This window comes from Carassius auratus, chromosome 48 (assembly GCF_003368295.1).
Source record: "Carassius auratus strain Wakin chromosome 48, ASM336829v1, whole genome shotgun sequence".
In the NCBI taxonomy this organism is placed as follows: domain Eukaryota; kingdom Metazoa; phylum Chordata; class Actinopteri; order Cypriniformes; family Cyprinidae; genus Carassius; species Carassius auratus.
In genome coordinates this window covers 7,312,693-7,331,405 of record NC_039290.1, presented here as the reverse complement: position 1 = coordinate 7,331,405, position 18,713 = coordinate 7,312,693, and the positions used below count along the sequence as shown (strand labels likewise).

Below are 18,713 nucleotides of genomic sequence, written 5' to 3'. Positions count from 1 at the left end.
TTGATATTTTTCATCCTTGTCCAGCCCACGCCATCTGTATTTATGTCTGTTTTCTGTATTCCCTCATTCACCGTCTCACTCACAGTCTTTTCATTACTGCAGTCCTTCTTCGTGGCCTTTATATAGTCGCTCCTTCCTTTCAGATGCTCATCGTATTCCTCCGGCGTCATGTCTCCGTCTTCGATGAGAACGTGTGGCAGATGGGGCTCTACACAAAGAAAAGAAGAATTACTATCTCTGCGCAGCATTAAAACCTCTCCATGTGGAGGCACAACAGTGAATTATGACAGCAGACAATGAGATGCATTACTGCCAGACATGAAGGACTCCCACAGTGGTGGTATTTCTTCAAAACAGCCGCTGTATTAGACACAGTGTGCGTTGGCACCATCAATATGGCTGAACGTTTGCCCCTTTGACTCGGCTCCCTTATCAATTCAATTGCACAATACTGGCCTCGGGTCACCTGCATAGTGAGGCAATCTTATGCGGCAGCTTATGAGGCATCGAGGGATTCATTTATGCCTCTCAGACGCCGGTGGAGGTCGAGGTGCATGATGGGGTGGCTGAAGAAATATAGAGCTCAACTAAACAGTGCTTGTAGAGCGAGAAATGATGTTATATGGCTGTGGACCCGGGAATGATGTTTCAATAGCCTATGATTTAATAAACCACCTCTTGTTTGAACAAGCTTCCAGGCACATGGAGAGATCAGCACTGGCTTGTTCTGAAAAGCCGACTCTATTGTCCAGTTAGCACGGGTCAGAGTGGCTGTGAACTTGTTTGTCTGTCCATGTGGGGACCAAATCGCTTGACAAAAACAGCATTGTTGCGAAGATTCACAAAGAAAACATACGTGTTTAATTATTTATTTATTTTTGCATATTTACTGCATGTCATATGAACAACCAGTCAGACCTACTCTGATTTAAAGGGATACTCCACCCCAAAATGAATTTTTTTTTTTCATCAATCACTTACCCCCATGTGGTTCCAAACCAGTAAAAGCTTAGTTCGTCTTCGGAACATAATTCAAACTTTTTTGAAGAAAACCGGGAGGCCTTATGAAGCGATGAGAATAATTTTGTATTCTAAGTATGCTCTTCTGTATCAGCCACGCCACAAGGATGCGCTGTTTTCTTTCAAATAAAAGCTAAATCAAAAATCTAAGCATTTTCTCTTCTTGTCTTTCATATTCTTATATATATATATATATATATATATATATATATATATATATATATATATATATATATATATATATATATATATATATATATATATAAATAAAACCTGGCTATGTGTTCTGTAGACTAACTGAGACTTGTCATGACACTTGTATACTGTTGTTGTTGTCTTGTTGATCTGACTGCTTCTATTGCTTCTATTGTTCTCATTTGTAAGCTTTTATGGGTTTGGAATGACACGGGGGTAAGTGATTGATGACAAAAATTTAATTTTGGGGTGGAGTATCGCTTTAAGTCTCAAAGTTACTGTAGCTGTAAAATTTTTGTTTTACTTACACTTTTGATTCACTAAAAGAGCCAGCTTATAAGAGGAACCACATTACACTGGTTCCGCTGTCTGTTTTTATTCACTAAAAACAACCAACTCAGATTATATTGTTTCCGAATGAGACTTCTGTAGTTGCACTGTACTGTGTTCAATATGATTCACTAAAAGAACTGGATCATAAGAGTCATTTGTTCTGAAACCAGACTACACTGGTTATGCTGTGTGTTTATGATTCACTAAATAAAAAGAGCCACTCATTTGGGAGTGGGATTACCCTGTTTGCTCTAAAAAAAAATTAGATTTAACACAAAGAACCAATCATAAGAGTCATTTGCTCAGGAATTGGACTACACTGGTTGCGCTGTATGTTTCTGATTCACTAAAAGAACCATCTCACAATAATCATTCTTCGGGAGTCGGACTACACTGGTTGTGCTTTATGTTATCGATTCACTGAAAAATAATGGTGTCATAAGAGTCATTTGATCAGGAAATGGACTACACTAGCTAGGATGTATGTTTGTGATTCACTTAAAAAGGTTTATAAGACTCATTCCTTCAGGAATCCGACTACACAATGTCTGATTCACTAAACCATTTTATGAGAGTAGTTCGTTCGGAAGTTGGACCTCATTGGTTGTGCTGTACATTTTTGATTAAAAAGACTAAAAAGAACCAGTTTATAAGAATCATTTGTTGAGGAGTCTCAGTACATGGCTCAAACTGCATGTTTTGATTCACTACAAAGAACGGGCTCGTTGTTGTTTCGTGCAGCATTTTCAGATCATGATAAACAGTATAATTATTGTAATTATGTGTGCTACACACCACTAGGGTAGATCAGTATCTCCACAGGGCAGTCATAGGTGTAGTTGTCTGCCAGTGTGACCACAATGCTGGTGGCAGAGCGAGCCGAGGGGTCAGCGTCTGCACGGATGGCATGTGAGGGGCTTTCCAAACCTGCACAGAGAAACTTCTAAAGCATCTAAAATAAGCAGCAGCAACAGACGTTAGACCACATTTAAGGACTAAATCCTTCTGCAACTCCAGCAGGGACATGAACATATTACAGCAAGCTATCAACACATCAAACATCATTTGGGTACGAGTCCCAGCTAAAATAACAAGCATATACAGAATTTTGCAAATTTTGCACTTGGCAGGCACTTTTATCCAATGCAACCTTCAGTGCATATACTTGTTTTCAGTATGAAAAGTCAGCACCTCAAACTATTAACATATCAAACATAATTTAGGCTAGAAGCTTGTCAGGATATATTTTACATTTATACAATTGCCAGACATTTTCATCCAAATAAATAATTACCTTTTACATGCGTTCATATTTATTTGTGTGTTCTCTAGAAACAAAGCCCATGATCAGGGTTATAATATTAAATTCTTTCAAGTTCTCACGCATGAGGATTGAGGAACTGACCTGCCAGTAAATACGGTCCTCTGATCTCAAGATTGAAATTAAACTCATAGTCAATGGAGTTGATGGTCTCTTCCTCCAAAAGAGCAGACAAACACACACCTGAGGCCGTCTGCTCGTGGGTTCCCACTGAACAATGATGCTGATCCCTCCTGAGACAAATCAGGAGGTAGAGAGTCAAACTTCATTTTTACTGATATGATATGAAGTCGGTGGGGTCTGATGTTGTTTAATTTCCAATTCCCATGTTGTACATTTTGCTTGATGAACACATATGGGACAATATCTTGTAAGCTGAAAGCTACCAGGTTAAACAGATGGCAGTCAAATTCTGTATGCAAATAAATGCAAGAAGGAAGACGTAGTTCATATGCAAATATCAGAACAATGTCCGAAATTTTTAATCTTGCATGTTATATGAACAACCAATCAGTATGTTTTTTGATTAATGAAAGGAGCAGGTTACACTGGTTGTCCTGTATGTTTTAGAGAGTTTTAGAACAGACACCAGAATGTTAGAAGATTAGAAATACAGTGTTTCCGTCTAAATACTATAATAACACTAATGAATCACACACACCTCCTAGCAGTGCTGGGTGAAAATGCCTGCTCCTCTTTGACAGAACGCTGGACTCTTGGAGAGCAGACGGGTGGTGAGGTCACCCGAATTCCCCCGTTAGGGAGTGTGCGGAGCTCAGAGGAGGTGCTGACCAGTATATTAATGGTCTCCAGAGGGGGAATGACCCCCAGACTGACCACCAGCACTGTCCTCTCCTGATCCTCATCCAAAACAATATGTCCTGCAGCAAGAGAATTCATCAGTAAAGCCTCTGAAAGTCAACTTCAACAACAACAACAACAACAAAAAAACTTAATAAGAGGTGTTAAAGGAATAGTTCACCCAAAAATGTACATTTTTATTACATAACTTACTCACCAATGCAATGAATGGGTGCCGTCGGAATGAGAGTCCAAACAGCTGATAAAAACATCACAATAATCCACAAGTAATACACACATGTCCAGTCCATTCATTAACATCTTGTGAAGTTAAAAGTGAAGCTTTTGCTTCTAAAGTTTGCTTGATTTATGTATGTTTCTGTTCTGATTCAGATGGGTAGACGGCTTTTTAATTTAGCAGAGGCAATGATTTAAATGAATTTGTTTCTTACAAACATGCAGCTTTTCACTTCACAACACTTATTGATGGACTGGAGTCATGTGGATTATTGAGATGTTTTTATCAGCTGTTTGGACTCTCATTCTGACGGCACCCATTCACTGCAGAACATCCATTGGAGAGCAAATGATGTAATGCTACATTTCTCCAAATCTGTTCTGATGAAGAAACAAACTCTTGGATGGTGAGGGTAAGTAATTTTTCAGCAAATTTACATTTATGGTTAAACTATTTTTAATTGGATTCAACAGACACCATGACAGGCCTTACGCTTAAGCTCTGATTCAGGGATTAGTTAAGTAAGATCTTTGATGAGCGTTATAAATGAGCATAAAAGCTTACCACCTCCGCTCTGTGGGGTTCCATTGGCATTGCAGCAATCAAAGCAACAGTCATCGATTTTCGTTTTATCTTTGACCTGCACGGTTATTATTTGACTGCCAATCATTGCTTCGAACCCAACCACCACGCTGCCTTCATCCAGAGGGTATAGAAAGATTCCTGCATGAATCACAGGATTACAGGCAAACATAATAGCGATAGGTGATCTTTCCACAAAGCTAATTTCGCACTTGACAGAAATTAAATCCTTCGTTTTAGTGCTTTCAGCATTGACCAATGCAGAATCCAATTTGGAGGAGTCGATACGACACCGGAGACCATTGAGCAGCAATCTTCCGGTGACATTTCTAGACTTCACACAAATTTGGCAAAAGAAAGTGTTTCTCTTTCATTCGCATTATTTTGAAGTATTGCTGTGATTACAAAGGGTTTGATGCATTGCATCCCAAATTGCTTTTGAGGATAAGAACCACAATTGTGGTTTTTGTCAAAAGCTGAAGAGGAAAGTGCTTTTGGACAAAATCAATATTTTATGACAAATCTACAAAAAAAGATATGTACTGGGCCTAATGATGTAGCATCTTTTAAGATTATATTTAATTGGTGGATTCAATGACATAGTGGCAAGGGCTAATGCTGAAGTTTAGATTCAATCAATACTATACCCCCCAAAAATATTTTGGTCTAAATTTAAGATTTCTGTATCTGAACTGCAACATTTTTATGCACTTGGATTAAAGTTTTAACATAAACTCATAAACTTCATGTAATGCGTATTTGACAGCCGTGGCTTAGTTTATTAACTATTTGCATCTATTAATCTGTTCCTTGTGAAAACAATTGTTAAAAGCTGTATGGCTAGCTGTAGAAAAAGTAATAATCAACTAGTAAAAATGTAAAAGACATTTTAATAATGATAAATATATAGCATAAATCTGGTTATTGTGTATGACTGACAAATATGCATCACATAATGTTTAACAATTGGAAAACTGTGTAACCCAAATGGATGTAAATGACATAAATCTTAATTTTAGACCTACATCTTTTTATTATGTGACAGAAGATAGAATAGAAAGAGCCATTAACGACTTAACATCATTTCAGAAAAATCTGAAGTAATGCGCCTATTAGACAGCATACTCACCCTCAATAGGGTGATCTTCGATGTTTTCATAGGTCAAGGAGGCTGTCATTGCCAGGGTGTAACCCCTGACACAGGAAGTGATGTCTGAGATGCTGAGAGGCAGAGCACTCCATTTGCTTTTGTTGATCAGGCCCGGCATGATGGTGGTTCTGTCCAGTCCAAGTGAGAGGGGATGTTTCCCTAAAAACCCTAGATAACATTGATACCATGTATTATAGTATACCTCTGCAGAATGCCAATAAATAAATAAACAAATAAATACCTCTTAGGGGCCTATCTACATTTATTTATAGTTTTGGACACTCATTTATTTTTGTGAACAGTTTATAAATGTCCAGATAAAATATCTAAAGGAATTATTATTATTATTATTATTATTATTATTATTATTATTATTATTATTGTTGTTGTTGTTATTATTATTATTATTATTATTATTCATTGTGTTCTCTCATTTTAAGCAATAAAACAAGACATATATTGCGAATGTAAACAAATAAATAAATAAACATAATAAACTCATACAGTTTACTTCTTAACCATGTTTGTTTATTTATTGACATTCATATACATTGTGAACAATGTCCAGATTACAATGGCATAAAAACATGCATAAAAGACCTATTATTGTTATCATTTTATACTGCTTTTCTTGTTTAAGCATGAATCTAACCGAATTTTGTGGTGTTAGTTTAAAAAAAATCTCTAATGAAAAAAACAATATATTCTCTGAAAACAAGTCACATGCAGTATCTTATGATATTTTGTTTCTCAAGTTAAATTGATCTTATTTTAAGGATGTTTATAAAAAAAAGTAATAATAATAAATAAATTAAGACAGACGTAACCACACGTGTAATTTATCACATAAACTTTGGACATGTTCAGCTAAGGTTTGACCAATAAAAAATGGTCAAAATCTCATTTCGAACAGTATCTCTATTGTTTTATCATGTACAACCATATACAAACTGTGTGTGTTTGTGCACAAAAAGTGTGTCCTTCAAATAAATGCCACCTGGTTTGTCATTTCATTTCTAATGCAGTGACATTCACAAATTTGAAGTGCGGCTTAAGTTTCCGGTGTTTCTGTGCCCGATGTAGCTCCACTCACATATTAACAACTCATTTATATTCACAGACATCGTACATCATAACTCATCACTGCCCTTATGCCTGTCGCATTAATTAAGAGGAGACAACAGCATTATCCTGATGTCACTCTGGTGTCCAAATGAAGACCTCGGATTGGTCCAACACCCCTCCCCCCTCCCCCCCAGGTCTGCTCCAGCAACATCAAAGGGAACAGAAACCTCTGGCACATCAAACAAGCCATGGGCGCTAACAGATGCAGTGCTGATGTCATGACCAGTCAGTTTTTATCTGAGCTCAGCGCACAGAACTTCAGACCACAGGAATACAAAACCAGAACAGTTTTATGATACAGATCAGCATCTGTGTCTCTCAGTTCCATTAATGATTCTTCCAGAAAAAGCTATTATCATGATGTAATACTCAAATTAACTGATTTTGCAGAGCACAAATGAAATCTCTTTAACTTTTCAATTGATTATCTTGGACAGTAATGGAATTGAAATGAAAATCTAATGCGTCACAGATTTCTCTCCTTAGAAAAAGACACCAGTGCTCTGAGTCTAGCATTTCACAAAACCTGATTTTACCAAGTGAGACATGTTCCTGGAACAACATTGTGATTAACCAATCAGATTTGAAGAACCAGTTTATAGATTTTGTTAAGTTTATGCTTAAAATCACTGTTTGGTGCTTGTACACCAGTGTCATTCATCTATCATTTCCTCTGATTTTAGGGATTACTCATGGTTAAGGTTAGGTTTAGGTGTAGGGATATGGTCAAGAACACATTTTTGGAGTAAAATGTTGTTCCAGGGTCAACAAAATATGTTGACCTAGGAACACATCTAACTCAGCAAAATCAGGACGTGCTAGCATTTCAGAATTGATCTCTCTGAATTTCTTAAACTTTGCTCAGGTTTGCCAAAATGCCAGATCTCTTTAGCTCAGTATGAGTTTTTATCCACATTTGTTTCATAACTCTGTACTCATGTTAACAATTGTCTTGTTTGTATCTTTTTATTTCTACTAAGACATAAGAAGGCATATCTAAGATGTTGACAAATGCAGTAAATCATAACTTGAAAACCCCATTAAGTTTCCTGAGGTTTGAAAAGGGACCTTCCGAACAATACAATTTTATGACGTATATATAAAGTATTGCAACTGTTTCTCCTAAACAGCAATGACCATAAAAGACTTCTGTTAAACCTGTTTCTCGGTTTTGTCTGAAAAACCACAAAAGAGTTTTGTAAAAGATCTAAAAAATGCCTCACACTGCTTAGGTTTACAAAAAACTGAGATTTTATTATTTTCCTAAAGTCTTTCCACAGCCGAATTACCTGAGTTATACTGTAGAGTAATAGAAAATATTAGCTTATGATATAGTAATATTAAACACTATAAGAATAAAAGATTTATAATTATGTAATACCTTTCTTATACTCAATAAGGCTGCTCTGATTTAATTTTACAAAAAAGTATTCCTGTGATGCAAAGCTGATTTTTCAGCAGCCACTCTTCAGAAATCATTAATATGCGGATTTGATGCTCAAGAAACAATTTGTGTTCTTACAAGCTTTGTTTAACATTAATGTACTTTATATTATTTTGCCATCTCATTTGAATTAATTATAATGTAATAACATTATATCAGCTGTCAGCCACTTAAAAAATGGCATCAGGCATTGAAATGCCCATATCAGTTGATTATTGATGCTATTCATATGTCACTGTTTATTTTGTCTAATGAAGGAACACCTGTAATATGTTTCCCATCTATTTGCTATTAAACAGACAAACACAACCGAGAACTCCGAGAACATTAAGTCTCTGAGTAATATCCAAGATTATAAAAAAAAAAAGAAGAAAAGAACATGCAAACTGCATTATCATGCAGCTCACGGCAGATATCAATCCTCTGATTTTCATCAGACGACATGTTGGACTTCCACAGTGGGACAGTGTTTTGGAAATTGGACTTGATTCTCAGCCAATCTGGCCGAGATTTATGAGTAACTGTTCTCAGAGGACATATATGTTTGAGATTAAACAGATCCTCTTTATCACAGGACAGAAACAGACACTTTCATCAAGGTGTCCACATGGCCATTACTCTCTCAGACACAGAGGAACACCACCCCCTCTTTAATAGATTAGGGTTTGGCACGGTGCCGCGTGATGGGATGAGAGTGGACAGATGAGTGCAATAGATTTCCCTCCCATCACACACAGCAAACCGGTCAAACACTGCCATCATGTGTCCTGAGAGGAGCAGACTTTTCAGCACAAAGCAGAGGTGTCAGTATCATCTTTAAACATGACACAACACATGCTGAACTCATGCAGTTAACCAATTATATTAAAACCTTATTGAAAGTTTCTTATGCTCACCTAGGCTACGAGTATTTGATAAAAAATGTGACATATCATTTTAATTTAGAATAACTGTTTTTCATTGTAATACGTTTTAAAATGCAATTTATTCCTGTGATGCAAAGCTGAATTTTCAGCAGCCATTACTCCAGTCTTCAGAGTCACATGATCCTTCAGAAATCATTCTAGTATGCTGATTTGCCGTTAAATAAACACATATAACATATACTGAAGTCATGTAGGCAACCAATGGGGAAAAAATTTCAAAAATAATAAACTAATATGTTCACCAAAATTGTATTTATTTGATCAAAATTGTGAAATGTTCTTTTAATTTAAAAGAAGTGTTTTCTATAAGAATGTAATTTATTCCTGTGATGCAAAGCTGAATTTTCATCAGCCATTACTCCAGTCTTGTGTATCCTTCAGAAATCATTCTAATATGCCTGCTAAATAAACATTAAGTACATATAATGAAGTATTGTAGGTAAACAATGATGTCAAAACCGCACAAATTATCGTTTTAATATTTTAAATGACACCGGCAGAGCTGAAGGTGCCAGTAAAGGTCAAAATCTATTTCATTCTTAACAACAATATGATTTTGTTTGTCCTCAGCAAGGAATAAAAATGTAATTGTGGTCTTCTTTCATATTCTTCTTTCATTTTCATATTTCATATTCTATCCTAGGGGACCACAAATGAGATGAACACAATAATCAACCCCAGCCTCCCATCCATCCATCCATCCATCCATCCTCTCCCTGAAGCAACAGAGTGTGAAGTCACTCCCAAAGACACAGTCAAATCACCCACACCACACACTCCACGGCTGCCACCACACACACTGTGGGAGACAAGGCACAGAAACAACCACCTGTTGATCCCGCATCTCCACCAAACTGACTACAGATGCATCACTTATGGAAATCCCTCTTTGGTGATTTGGAAACACTTCCCAAATTCACCTTGAATCTAAAACAAAATATTTCCTCTCAATCCTTTGACTTTATTTCCTCATGCACTTTTCTCAAAGCAGAACTCTTACCTCACATCTGCAGCGCTCGCAATTCTCTCTAGGCGTCTGATTTAGTGAGATCCAAAATATCATCAGGCTGCAACTCTGGAAAGCTCTCTGCCTCTTGGAGATGGACACAACAACTGAGCACAACCAAGAATGGGAGGGAGGTAGAGCAGTGAGAGAGAGAACGACAGATATAGAAGCAGCTGGAGGAACGTTAATGCAGTCAATCAGCGCAGCAACATGTGGTTATGAAACGAGAGCTTGTCTGGTGCAACAGATGAACACGAACCCCACCAGCCCCCTGCCAATGCTCAGTTCTCCCCTCAGCATCTGTACCACCCACCTACCCGCTCCCCCACCTCTCTGTCTCTCCGTAATCAGTGACGAGAGCCCATTCATGTATCCTATTTGACAGCCAGGGGTGCCACTGGCCAAATGCAACACCATGCATGGGGGGAACAAAGAGAGGGTGAGAGATTATAGATCATGCAAAGGATTCAGATTGAGAATTTTGGTCTCAAGTCCTTTTCTTTAACCTTTATCCACCATGCTTGTCTTCCGATCATTCATGTTTCCCTCCAGTGACTGCTAAGCTCACTATCTTGATTTCAATAGGACAGGAATGCTTTTATTTATATTTTCTGAATGCATTTAATGGCCGTGGCGTGTGTGATTAATCTGGTTTTGCAGAGGATGTAACCATGACAATCAATATGGAGCCTCCAGGGCTTTTTAAAAGACAACAGGTTGGCTGGAGAAAGTGTGTGTGTGTGTGTGTGTGTGTTTAGTGATGTGCTGCCTTGGCTTAAACCTCAGCTTCTGTTTCTCAATTAAATTAACATGTGCTATTTACTGTCTCTCTTTCCCTCTTGCTCGCTCGCTCTCGGTGAATGTCTCTTATCTCATCTGCTGGGATTTACTGAGGGCTGCAGCAGTTGCTGATTATTTCATCTGCAATAAAGGAGAATATATATCAAATTAAACTTCCAAAAGCAATGACTGGAAGTCATAAATATCAGCTACAAAGTCTTTAAGATTCTTTTCATTCAATTCACAATTATGTTGAAAAACTGAAATGAGAAATAGAGCAAAGAAAATTTATAAAACCATCTAGGCTGTGATGCAAAATAGACTTTTGAGATAAATCCAAGATTGCATGACAGAAAAAATGACCATAAGCACTTTTTAAATCTATCATTCAACACAGGTGTCAAGTTGTAGCATTATGACTTTCTTAGGGTTATGAGAACAAACATGGTCCAAACAGGATACATCTCTTTGTTGCATTAATCAATTGCTTTGAATAAATCATCTTCTAAATTAAGAAATGTACCAACAGCACATGTCTCCTTAACACAGGGTTAAAGCATCATACTGGTTTTTAATTAGGTCAAAACTATTTTAATGAAAAATTCTGTTAGCGTTATATATTCTTATACAGAAACCATAGCTTAACATTGCTATTTCTATTAAGAGCATAGTAACCACAGACAAAAACAAACATGAGACGTCATTACCATGGTTACATCAACTGTGGTTTCCTATATGATGCAATGAAGGTATTCAAGTATGGAGGTATCAAGAAATGTGTAGCCAAAACACATAGGGTCATTATGTTTATTTCTTTCCTCTTTCCTGCATGTACTACCTCTTCCGAAATACCATATTACTACTATGTGTTGTGTTAAAGTGATTTTATATTATTTTTCTCTAGGTCTTCTTTAGGATCCTTAATTTTATTTTTATTTTTTTCATTTTATTTATTTCATTTAAATAGATTTTTAAAGTAAAAGTGATAAAATTCAGGGGAGATTGGGCAAGCTGTAATTTTGTTTCTTTTTTTACTACAATGAATATTTCTCATGTGTACTGTATTTAAAAAAAAATCTAATTTTCAACAGTTTTCCCATTATTGCACTGAGAAAAGATACTGTTGTTTACACATATGGAGCATGTTGTCACACTAAATGAGATATGGAACCATCACAATGCAACCATTTTTTGGTAAAACTATAAATGTAAACAATGTCTAAACATTTGCCAACAATTATTGCAATTAATTAATTTTATAAATTTATATAATTTACAACATGTGCAGTTAGTTCTGGTTTTATTTTTTTAAACAATTACATAAAATATGATGATACTGGAATTTCAATTTGTTGCACTGAATTCACACACACACACACACACACACAAAAAAAAACATATAATTTAGTTTAATTAACTAAAACCCAAATACTTACATTAAATTGAAAACTGGAACTGAGTGTCCTGTGCTAACTTCCGGCCGGACAGCGTTCCTGACGCGCGCTCGCTGTCAGTTTGCGCGTTCTCGCGAAGCTAATTCGAGTGAAGAGGCCAGCCCGTCTGAAAACTTATCAAGAAGACAGCTTAATAGTTCACAAATCTACGACTGAAGCCATGTCAACCGACTCGTGGGCTCTATCTGTGGACGAACAAGAGTCTACAGTCAAGTCTGTGAGTGAAAATGTGGTTTAATTGTGTTGTAACGGATTAGCGCACTTGTTGAGTCAGCCGCTGGCTGCCTGCGTCTCAAATCAACCCTAGTGAGCTGACTACATAGACAGCATTTTTGAATGTCAAAGTGTTTGAAACGTTGAAACAAGTTTTTGGACATCAAAATTTTTTTAACTAAGTTTTAAGACACGTCCTGTACTAGATTTTAAATTAAGATCAGTTTTAGCAAACATATCTGCTTCATTTAAACATTGACTTTTTTCAGTTTAAGACGTTACTATTGACACACACTTTATTTGTGAATGTTCGTTACTGGATATTGACTCTATGCATTGCATTTAAATCTATTAAAACTGTAAATTCTCTTTGAAAACAGGTTGGGAAATTGAGGATTAAGGAAGCGGGAGATGCAAATATACACCAGAATGATGGTAACGTTACATTATCATATTGCATTAAAGCAATGGCTCACCCATAATTTAATGTTATGTAGTTCCGAATCTGTGTGACTTCTGTCGAACACAAAATAAGAAACTTAGAAAAGTGTAGTTTTTTTTTTTTTTTTTTTTTTTTTTTTTTTTTTGGTCCGTACAGTTACAGTAAAATGGGAACTGGAGCTTTCAATCTTCGAAAATGATGCATAAGTAGTATTATAAAGTGTCATTATAAAAATTTTTGTGAGGAACAGACCAAAATCATGTCATAACAACCCTGCATTTATATGGTTCTAGATGGAAGAAACAACCAGTCCTTTTTTTTTTGTTCATTTAAGAAACAAAGTCATACACATTTGGAATGACATGATAATGAGTAAATGATGACTGTTTGTGTGTACTATTTTTTTTTTTTTACTATTATTTGTTTTTACAAAACTTAACCATAATTGCATGAAAATATGTCTTAGCATTTTCTTATGCATCATCTATTTTTCTCTCTCTCCTGTACCGTAGGTGACGGTGACAAATCCGATGAAGAAGAAAAAGGTTCATTTTTAAACTAGAGTCCGAATTTACAGTCAGCATAGATTTAAAACTGAGCCAATTTATTTGCTTAATGCAAATCTTTAGTGTTTTGTGTAGTAAATTTTTGTGAGTGATTTTGAATTAAAGCTGCTGTAACTAAGTACTTATTTAGTCTAAAAAGTGTGGTTGCACTTATTCAGATGACACCTAAGCTTTAGGGATTAAGTGTAAAAGAGCATCATAGTAGCCTGTGTCTTTCCCAATCTACTGCTTAGAGGACAGAGCCACACAGTCTCTCCTAAACAAGCTGATAAGAAGCAATGTGGTCAACAACACCAACCAAGTGGAGGTTCTTCAGAGGGACCCAAACTCACCACTGTATTCAGTCAAGACCTTCGAGGAGCTGAGACTGTGAGTACATCCGAGGAAAACGCTGTGAATTTACAGAGGTCTGAGCTCTGAGGTCAATTTTTCACCAAAATATTAAGCAGCACAACTGTTTTTAACATGGCTAATAATAATAAATGTTTTTAATGAGCAGCAAATCAGCATATTAGAATGATTTCTGAAGGAATGATGCTGAAAATACAGTTTGCATCACAGGAATAAATTGCATTTTTCAAATATATTCAAACAGAAAACACAATTTAAATTGAAATAATAATTTGCAAGATTTATTTGTATTTGTATTTTCTATCAACCCCAAACTTTTGAACGCTAAAATTCAGAACAATTACTTCTAACTGTCTGTTCAATATTTTGGAGAAATGAATCTGAGAAAGACCATGCACTATATTTGGAAGCTCTTACATCTCTCAGATAGCTTGCATATGACAATTGTATTAATTGTTTTATGTGTGTAACTCAGGAAACCTCAGTTGCTCAAAGGCGTCTATGAAATGGGCTTTAACAGACCTTCTAAAATCCAAGAGAATGCCCTTCCCATGATGCTCGCCGAACCGTAAGTCTATATATTTTAAATGTTATTTTAATTGAATACAGAGGTCATATTGAGAGTTTGGAAAGAAAAGTTAGTTGCACTTGAGCCCCTTTGGCTCAAAACCCTTATCATATGCAACTGGAATTATTATTAATTCATGTACGTGTGAATTGAGTTTTAATACACTCATATGTTTCCCTGACTGTATGTGTTTCCTTCACTCGCAGACCTCAGAATCTGATCGCTCAGTCTCAGTCTGGCACTGGTAAAACCGCTGCCTTCGTGCTGGCCATGCTCAGTCATGTGGACCCAAGCTTAAAATGGCCTCAGGTGAGTGAGATTTGAGTCTGAAGATTTGCTCTAATGTCTCCTTTCATTCTGAGTTAAGGTAAGACACTGCAGACACGGGTCAATTTTAAGACTTTAGCTTCAATTCCAAGGAAAAAAAGTCTCAATTGTGAGATAAAAAATTGCAATTAACTATTTATTTTGTTGCAGAAAAAAAAATTCTGCCTTTTACTCAGCATCGTATATTTCTAAATTTACTCAGCTTCGTGTCTTTTTCATGGTACACAAAACAAAATCTGCCAAAAATATCTTCTTGCATGAACTCATTAGAGTCACAAGGGCGAGTTTTCATTTGAGTGTGAACTGCAACAACATAAATGTTGGTAATTCTTTGGTGTCTGCTCTGTGTCTGTGTTGCAGTGTTTGTGCATTTCTCCCACATATGAGCTGGCTCTGCAGACGGGTAAAGTCATCGAACAGATGGGCAAGTTCTATTCGGAAGTCAAACTGGCATATGCTGTTCGTGGACATAAGAGTAAGTGGTTAAATGACGCCTCAGGTTTCTGTGTATAGCAGATATACATGCGTGATAGCTGCTGTGTCATCTGTCAGTGGATCGTGGCGTTAAGGTCAAGGAGCAGATCGTCATCGGCACACCTGGGACGGTTCTGGACTGGTGCGTTAAGCTGAAGTTCATTGACCCGAAAAAGATCAAAGTGTTTGTTCTGGACGAGGCTGATGTGATGATCGCCACACAGGGACACCAGGACCAGAGCATCCGCATTCAGAGGTCAACTCAGACACAAAGTACACAAAGACAGACTGCTGATTATATCATCCTTTATGATTTTGATTTATAATAATATTTAATTTTATTTTAATCTGGATCTTATACATTATTTAGTATTATTAAAAATGCATTTCATACATACAACAACTTGAAAAGACCTTTTTAGAGATGAATATGCATAAAGACAAAAAAAAGGTCTGAATTGTGAGTGAAAGTTACTTTAAAAAATTTATAAATATTCCAGTTTTTTCGTTGTTCCAATACTAAAATTCGTAAAAGTATTTTTATGTATAAAATCATGAAAAGTCATTATTAAAAGATTAAAAAAAAGTGATTATGTGTATGCTTCTGTTTCCAAGGTGTAAAGAAAATATTAATAATTTTTTTTACACGACAACTTTTTTCAATTACAAGGAATTTAATTAGGCTAAATTAGTTATTAAATCAGAGCTTTTATTGGTTTAAATGTTGTTGTCTTTTTATATGAACACAAAGATTACATTTATTGATATCCTTATTTTCCATTAATCGTTTTGCATATTTTCACAAAAATCCCAACACATTATCTTTCAGATAATACTGATGTCTGGCTTTTTGTGCATTGACATTATTTTACAATTTCTTTTTAAATAGAAAAAAAGTAACTTTAAACTGAAAATGCAACATGGTTTATCTTGATCGAGTATAAATGGTTTCTATTTCCCATCTCTGACAGAATGCTGCCCAAAGGCTGCCAGATGTTACTTTTCTCTGCCACCTTTGAGGACTCCGTGTGGAAGTTTGCCGAGCGGGTCGTGCCAGATCCCAACATCATCAAGCTTAAACGTGAAGAGGAGACCCTGGACACTATCAAGCAGTACTACGTGCTCTGCAACAGCAAGGAGGACAAGTTCAACGCACTCTGTAACATCTACGGAGCCATTACAATCGCACAAGCTATGATCTTCTGTCACGTGAGTCTGTTTGCCTCTGTTTGATATCTGCATGTTGGCATCTCTATCAGTTAGTCATCTCATGTTTCTCTTTTCTCAGACTCGGAAAACAGCCAATTGGCTTGCCGGCCAGCTGTCTAAAGAGGGCCACCAGGTGGCGCTCCTCAGTGGGGAAATGGTAGTCGAGCAGAGAGCTGCAGTTATTGAACGTTTTAGAGATGGAAAGGAGAAAGTTCTCATCACTACTAATGTCTGTGCAAGAGGTAAGTGCACTATAACATCTTATATACATCTAATAAGAAGCAAACCTGTATTTTTACAGCCTTGAGAGAATATAGAGTTGCTATTGTAACCCAAAGTTGAAGTATTTGTTTCAATCTTATCTGTGTGCACATTCTGCAACCATTCTGCAACCAAGCTGTCCATCCACAGGTATTGATGTTGAACAAGTATCAGTGGTGATCAACTTTGACCTTCCACTGGACAAAGACGGCAATCCAGACAATGAAACCTACCTCCACCGGATCGGCAGAACTGGACGTTTTGGTAAGAGAGGACTTGCTGTCAACATGGTGGACAGTCAGCGCAGCATGGAGATTCTCAAGACATATGAAAAGCATTTCAGTAAGTGTTTCCGTTAGACTTTATCTCTGAAAGTAATAGTTCCAGTATTTATTTAAAATATGGAAAACGATATTTATTTTTCTTAAATATATAATTATTCTAAAAATTATTATAGAATATTTTTGAATAATGTATATACATTACAAAAATAGTGAATAATTATATATATATATATATATATATATTTTTTTTTATATATATTTATTTAAATGCACTGTATTACTTATTTGTTTTACCCAACAGATAAGAAAATTGGGAGACTGGACACAGATGATCTTGATGAAATTGAAAAAATCGGCAACTGATGTGATGAAGAGTGAAATGCAATCCATGTTATTGTCATAAAAATCAGTTCTGCTGTTAAATGGTCAGATAAGATGCTTGAATAATCTGCATTGCAAAGACAGATGTTTACAAAAATTACCGACACCTATTTAGGAGAATATGCTTTAATTCAAGCTTAATGCCAAAAAGTTTTGATTCTACGCTAAAGGCAGTTGCTAGACTTCTTGAATCCGTTTGTGTTTGACAGAGTGTTTTGATTTTGATGTGAATTGCAGTACTAATTCCTACATCTAATCTTGTTTACAGGAGACAGTTTTACTTTGGCATTTTCTGTTATCTTCTTGACTTCTGAAGTTTATCTTGCTTAGTGTTGCACTGTGAAGTCATTCAAATGCTTTTTGGTCTTACGTGTGAATAGAATCATAACAGACTTCAGTATTTATTCCATCACAGTATCTGAAAAGATTCAAGTCAGTGAGAGAATCTCTGATGAATATGGTTTACTTGCCTACAGATTGATACCAAATTATAAGCGCACAAATGATACAGACTCTTAAGACCAAATCAAAACACTAACATTCCTCAAGAGTACTTGAGAATGATTTTATGAGAAGTATTGTGAAAAGCACAAGAGTATTATTTTGCTATACAGTATAGCAATGCCATTGTACTTGAACTGCAAAAGGCATTTAAGCTTTTTGAAGAAGTTTGTTTTGTTCTGTTCAGAAAAACCAAATATTAGTTTTCGTTGAACTGTGAATTATATGAACATTTCCTTGCATGTTCTTTTCTATTGCAGGAAATGCAGCACTTTTAAGTATAAAGAGCTACTGAAAAGTGATGTTGAATTGTAGCTATATTGTTAGGAATGGCTGCTCTACTGTTGTTTGTGAAATGCAAAATTATTTTAGTTTACATTTTTGCTGCTTAATATTATTGCACCTTGTTTGACTGAAACCCATTTGGAATTGCATTTAGCTGCAGCATTTCAGTCTCCTTTTTTTTCTTGAATATTTGCTGCATTTAGGGTTTTATAGTTGTTTCCTATATATTCGTATAATAATAAAACTACAGGTTGGCTCATTTCTATGTGGTGATATCAAATAATTTTTACTTCTTTGCAAAAATTAAATACAAGTGTCATACATTTAGCATGCATTTATATAATTAAATCTGTCATGCAGTCCTGAGTCAAAAGACAAAAATAAAAATTGCATAAAGGGGAGACAACTTTTTTTGCATTCTGATATCAGTTTTAATTTGTAAAAAGCTAAATTTTTAAGAAAACTGTCTAATTATC

General features: G+C 35.9%; 2 protein-coding genes across 2 annotated transcripts in view; one reads left to right on the top strand and one right to left on the bottom strand.

Moving 5' to 3' along the window:
- The window catches only part of LOC113065694 (von Willebrand factor A domain-containing protein 5B1-like), a 34,654-nt gene extending 24,193 nt beyond the window's left edge, over positions 1-10,461 (bottom strand). Inside the window, exons 1-7 of the mRNA XM_026237160.1 lie at positions 10,136-10,461; positions 5,620-5,808; positions 4,473-4,631; positions 3,531-3,750; positions 2,954-3,102; positions 2,344-2,475; positions 84-208 (exon numbers count right to left, since the gene is read on the bottom strand). Of these exons, the coding sequence (XP_026092945.1) occupies positions 84-208; positions 2,344-2,475; positions 2,954-3,102; positions 3,531-3,750; positions 4,473-4,631; positions 5,620-5,758 (924 nt within the window). The 5' untranslated portion in view covers positions 5,759-5,808; positions 10,136-10,461. The remainder of the gene's footprint in view (positions 1-83; positions 209-2,343; positions 2,476-2,953; positions 3,103-3,530; positions 3,751-4,472; positions 4,632-5,619; positions 5,809-10,135) is intronic.
- A 1,961-nt stretch (positions 10,462-12,422) lies between these two features.
- On the top strand, positions 12,423-18,496 carry ddx19a (DEAD-box helicase 19a). Its single transcript, XM_026237159.1, has 12 exons — positions 12,423-12,592; positions 12,969-13,023; positions 13,543-13,575; positions 13,830-13,965; positions 14,423-14,515; positions 14,722-14,824; positions 15,203-15,317; positions 15,395-15,572; positions 16,288-16,525; positions 16,605-16,767; positions 16,937-17,128; positions 17,372-18,496. Exons 1-12 carry the CDS (start codon positions 12,536-12,538, stop codon positions 17,431-17,433), a joined length of 1,425 nt encoding a protein of 474 aa, XP_026092944.1. The 5' UTR covers positions 12,423-12,535; the 3' UTR covers positions 17,434-18,496.
- Positions 18,497-18,713: the final 217 nt, after the last annotated feature.

Bases quoted from the DNA above. Each gene is read 5' to 3' on its own strand.
- ddx19a (XM_026237159.1), top strand. From the start codon at position 12,536: ATGTCAACCGACTCGTGGGCTCTATCTGTGGACGAACAAGAGTCTACA. The intron at 12,593-12,968 runs GTGAGTGAAAAT...CTTTGAAAACAG, and splicing joins AAGAGTCTACAGTCAAGTCT to GTTGGGAAATTGAGGATTAA. The intron at 13,024-13,542 runs GTAACGTTACAT...CCTGTACCGTAG, and splicing joins AAATATACACCAGAATGATG to GTGACGGTGACAAATCCGAT.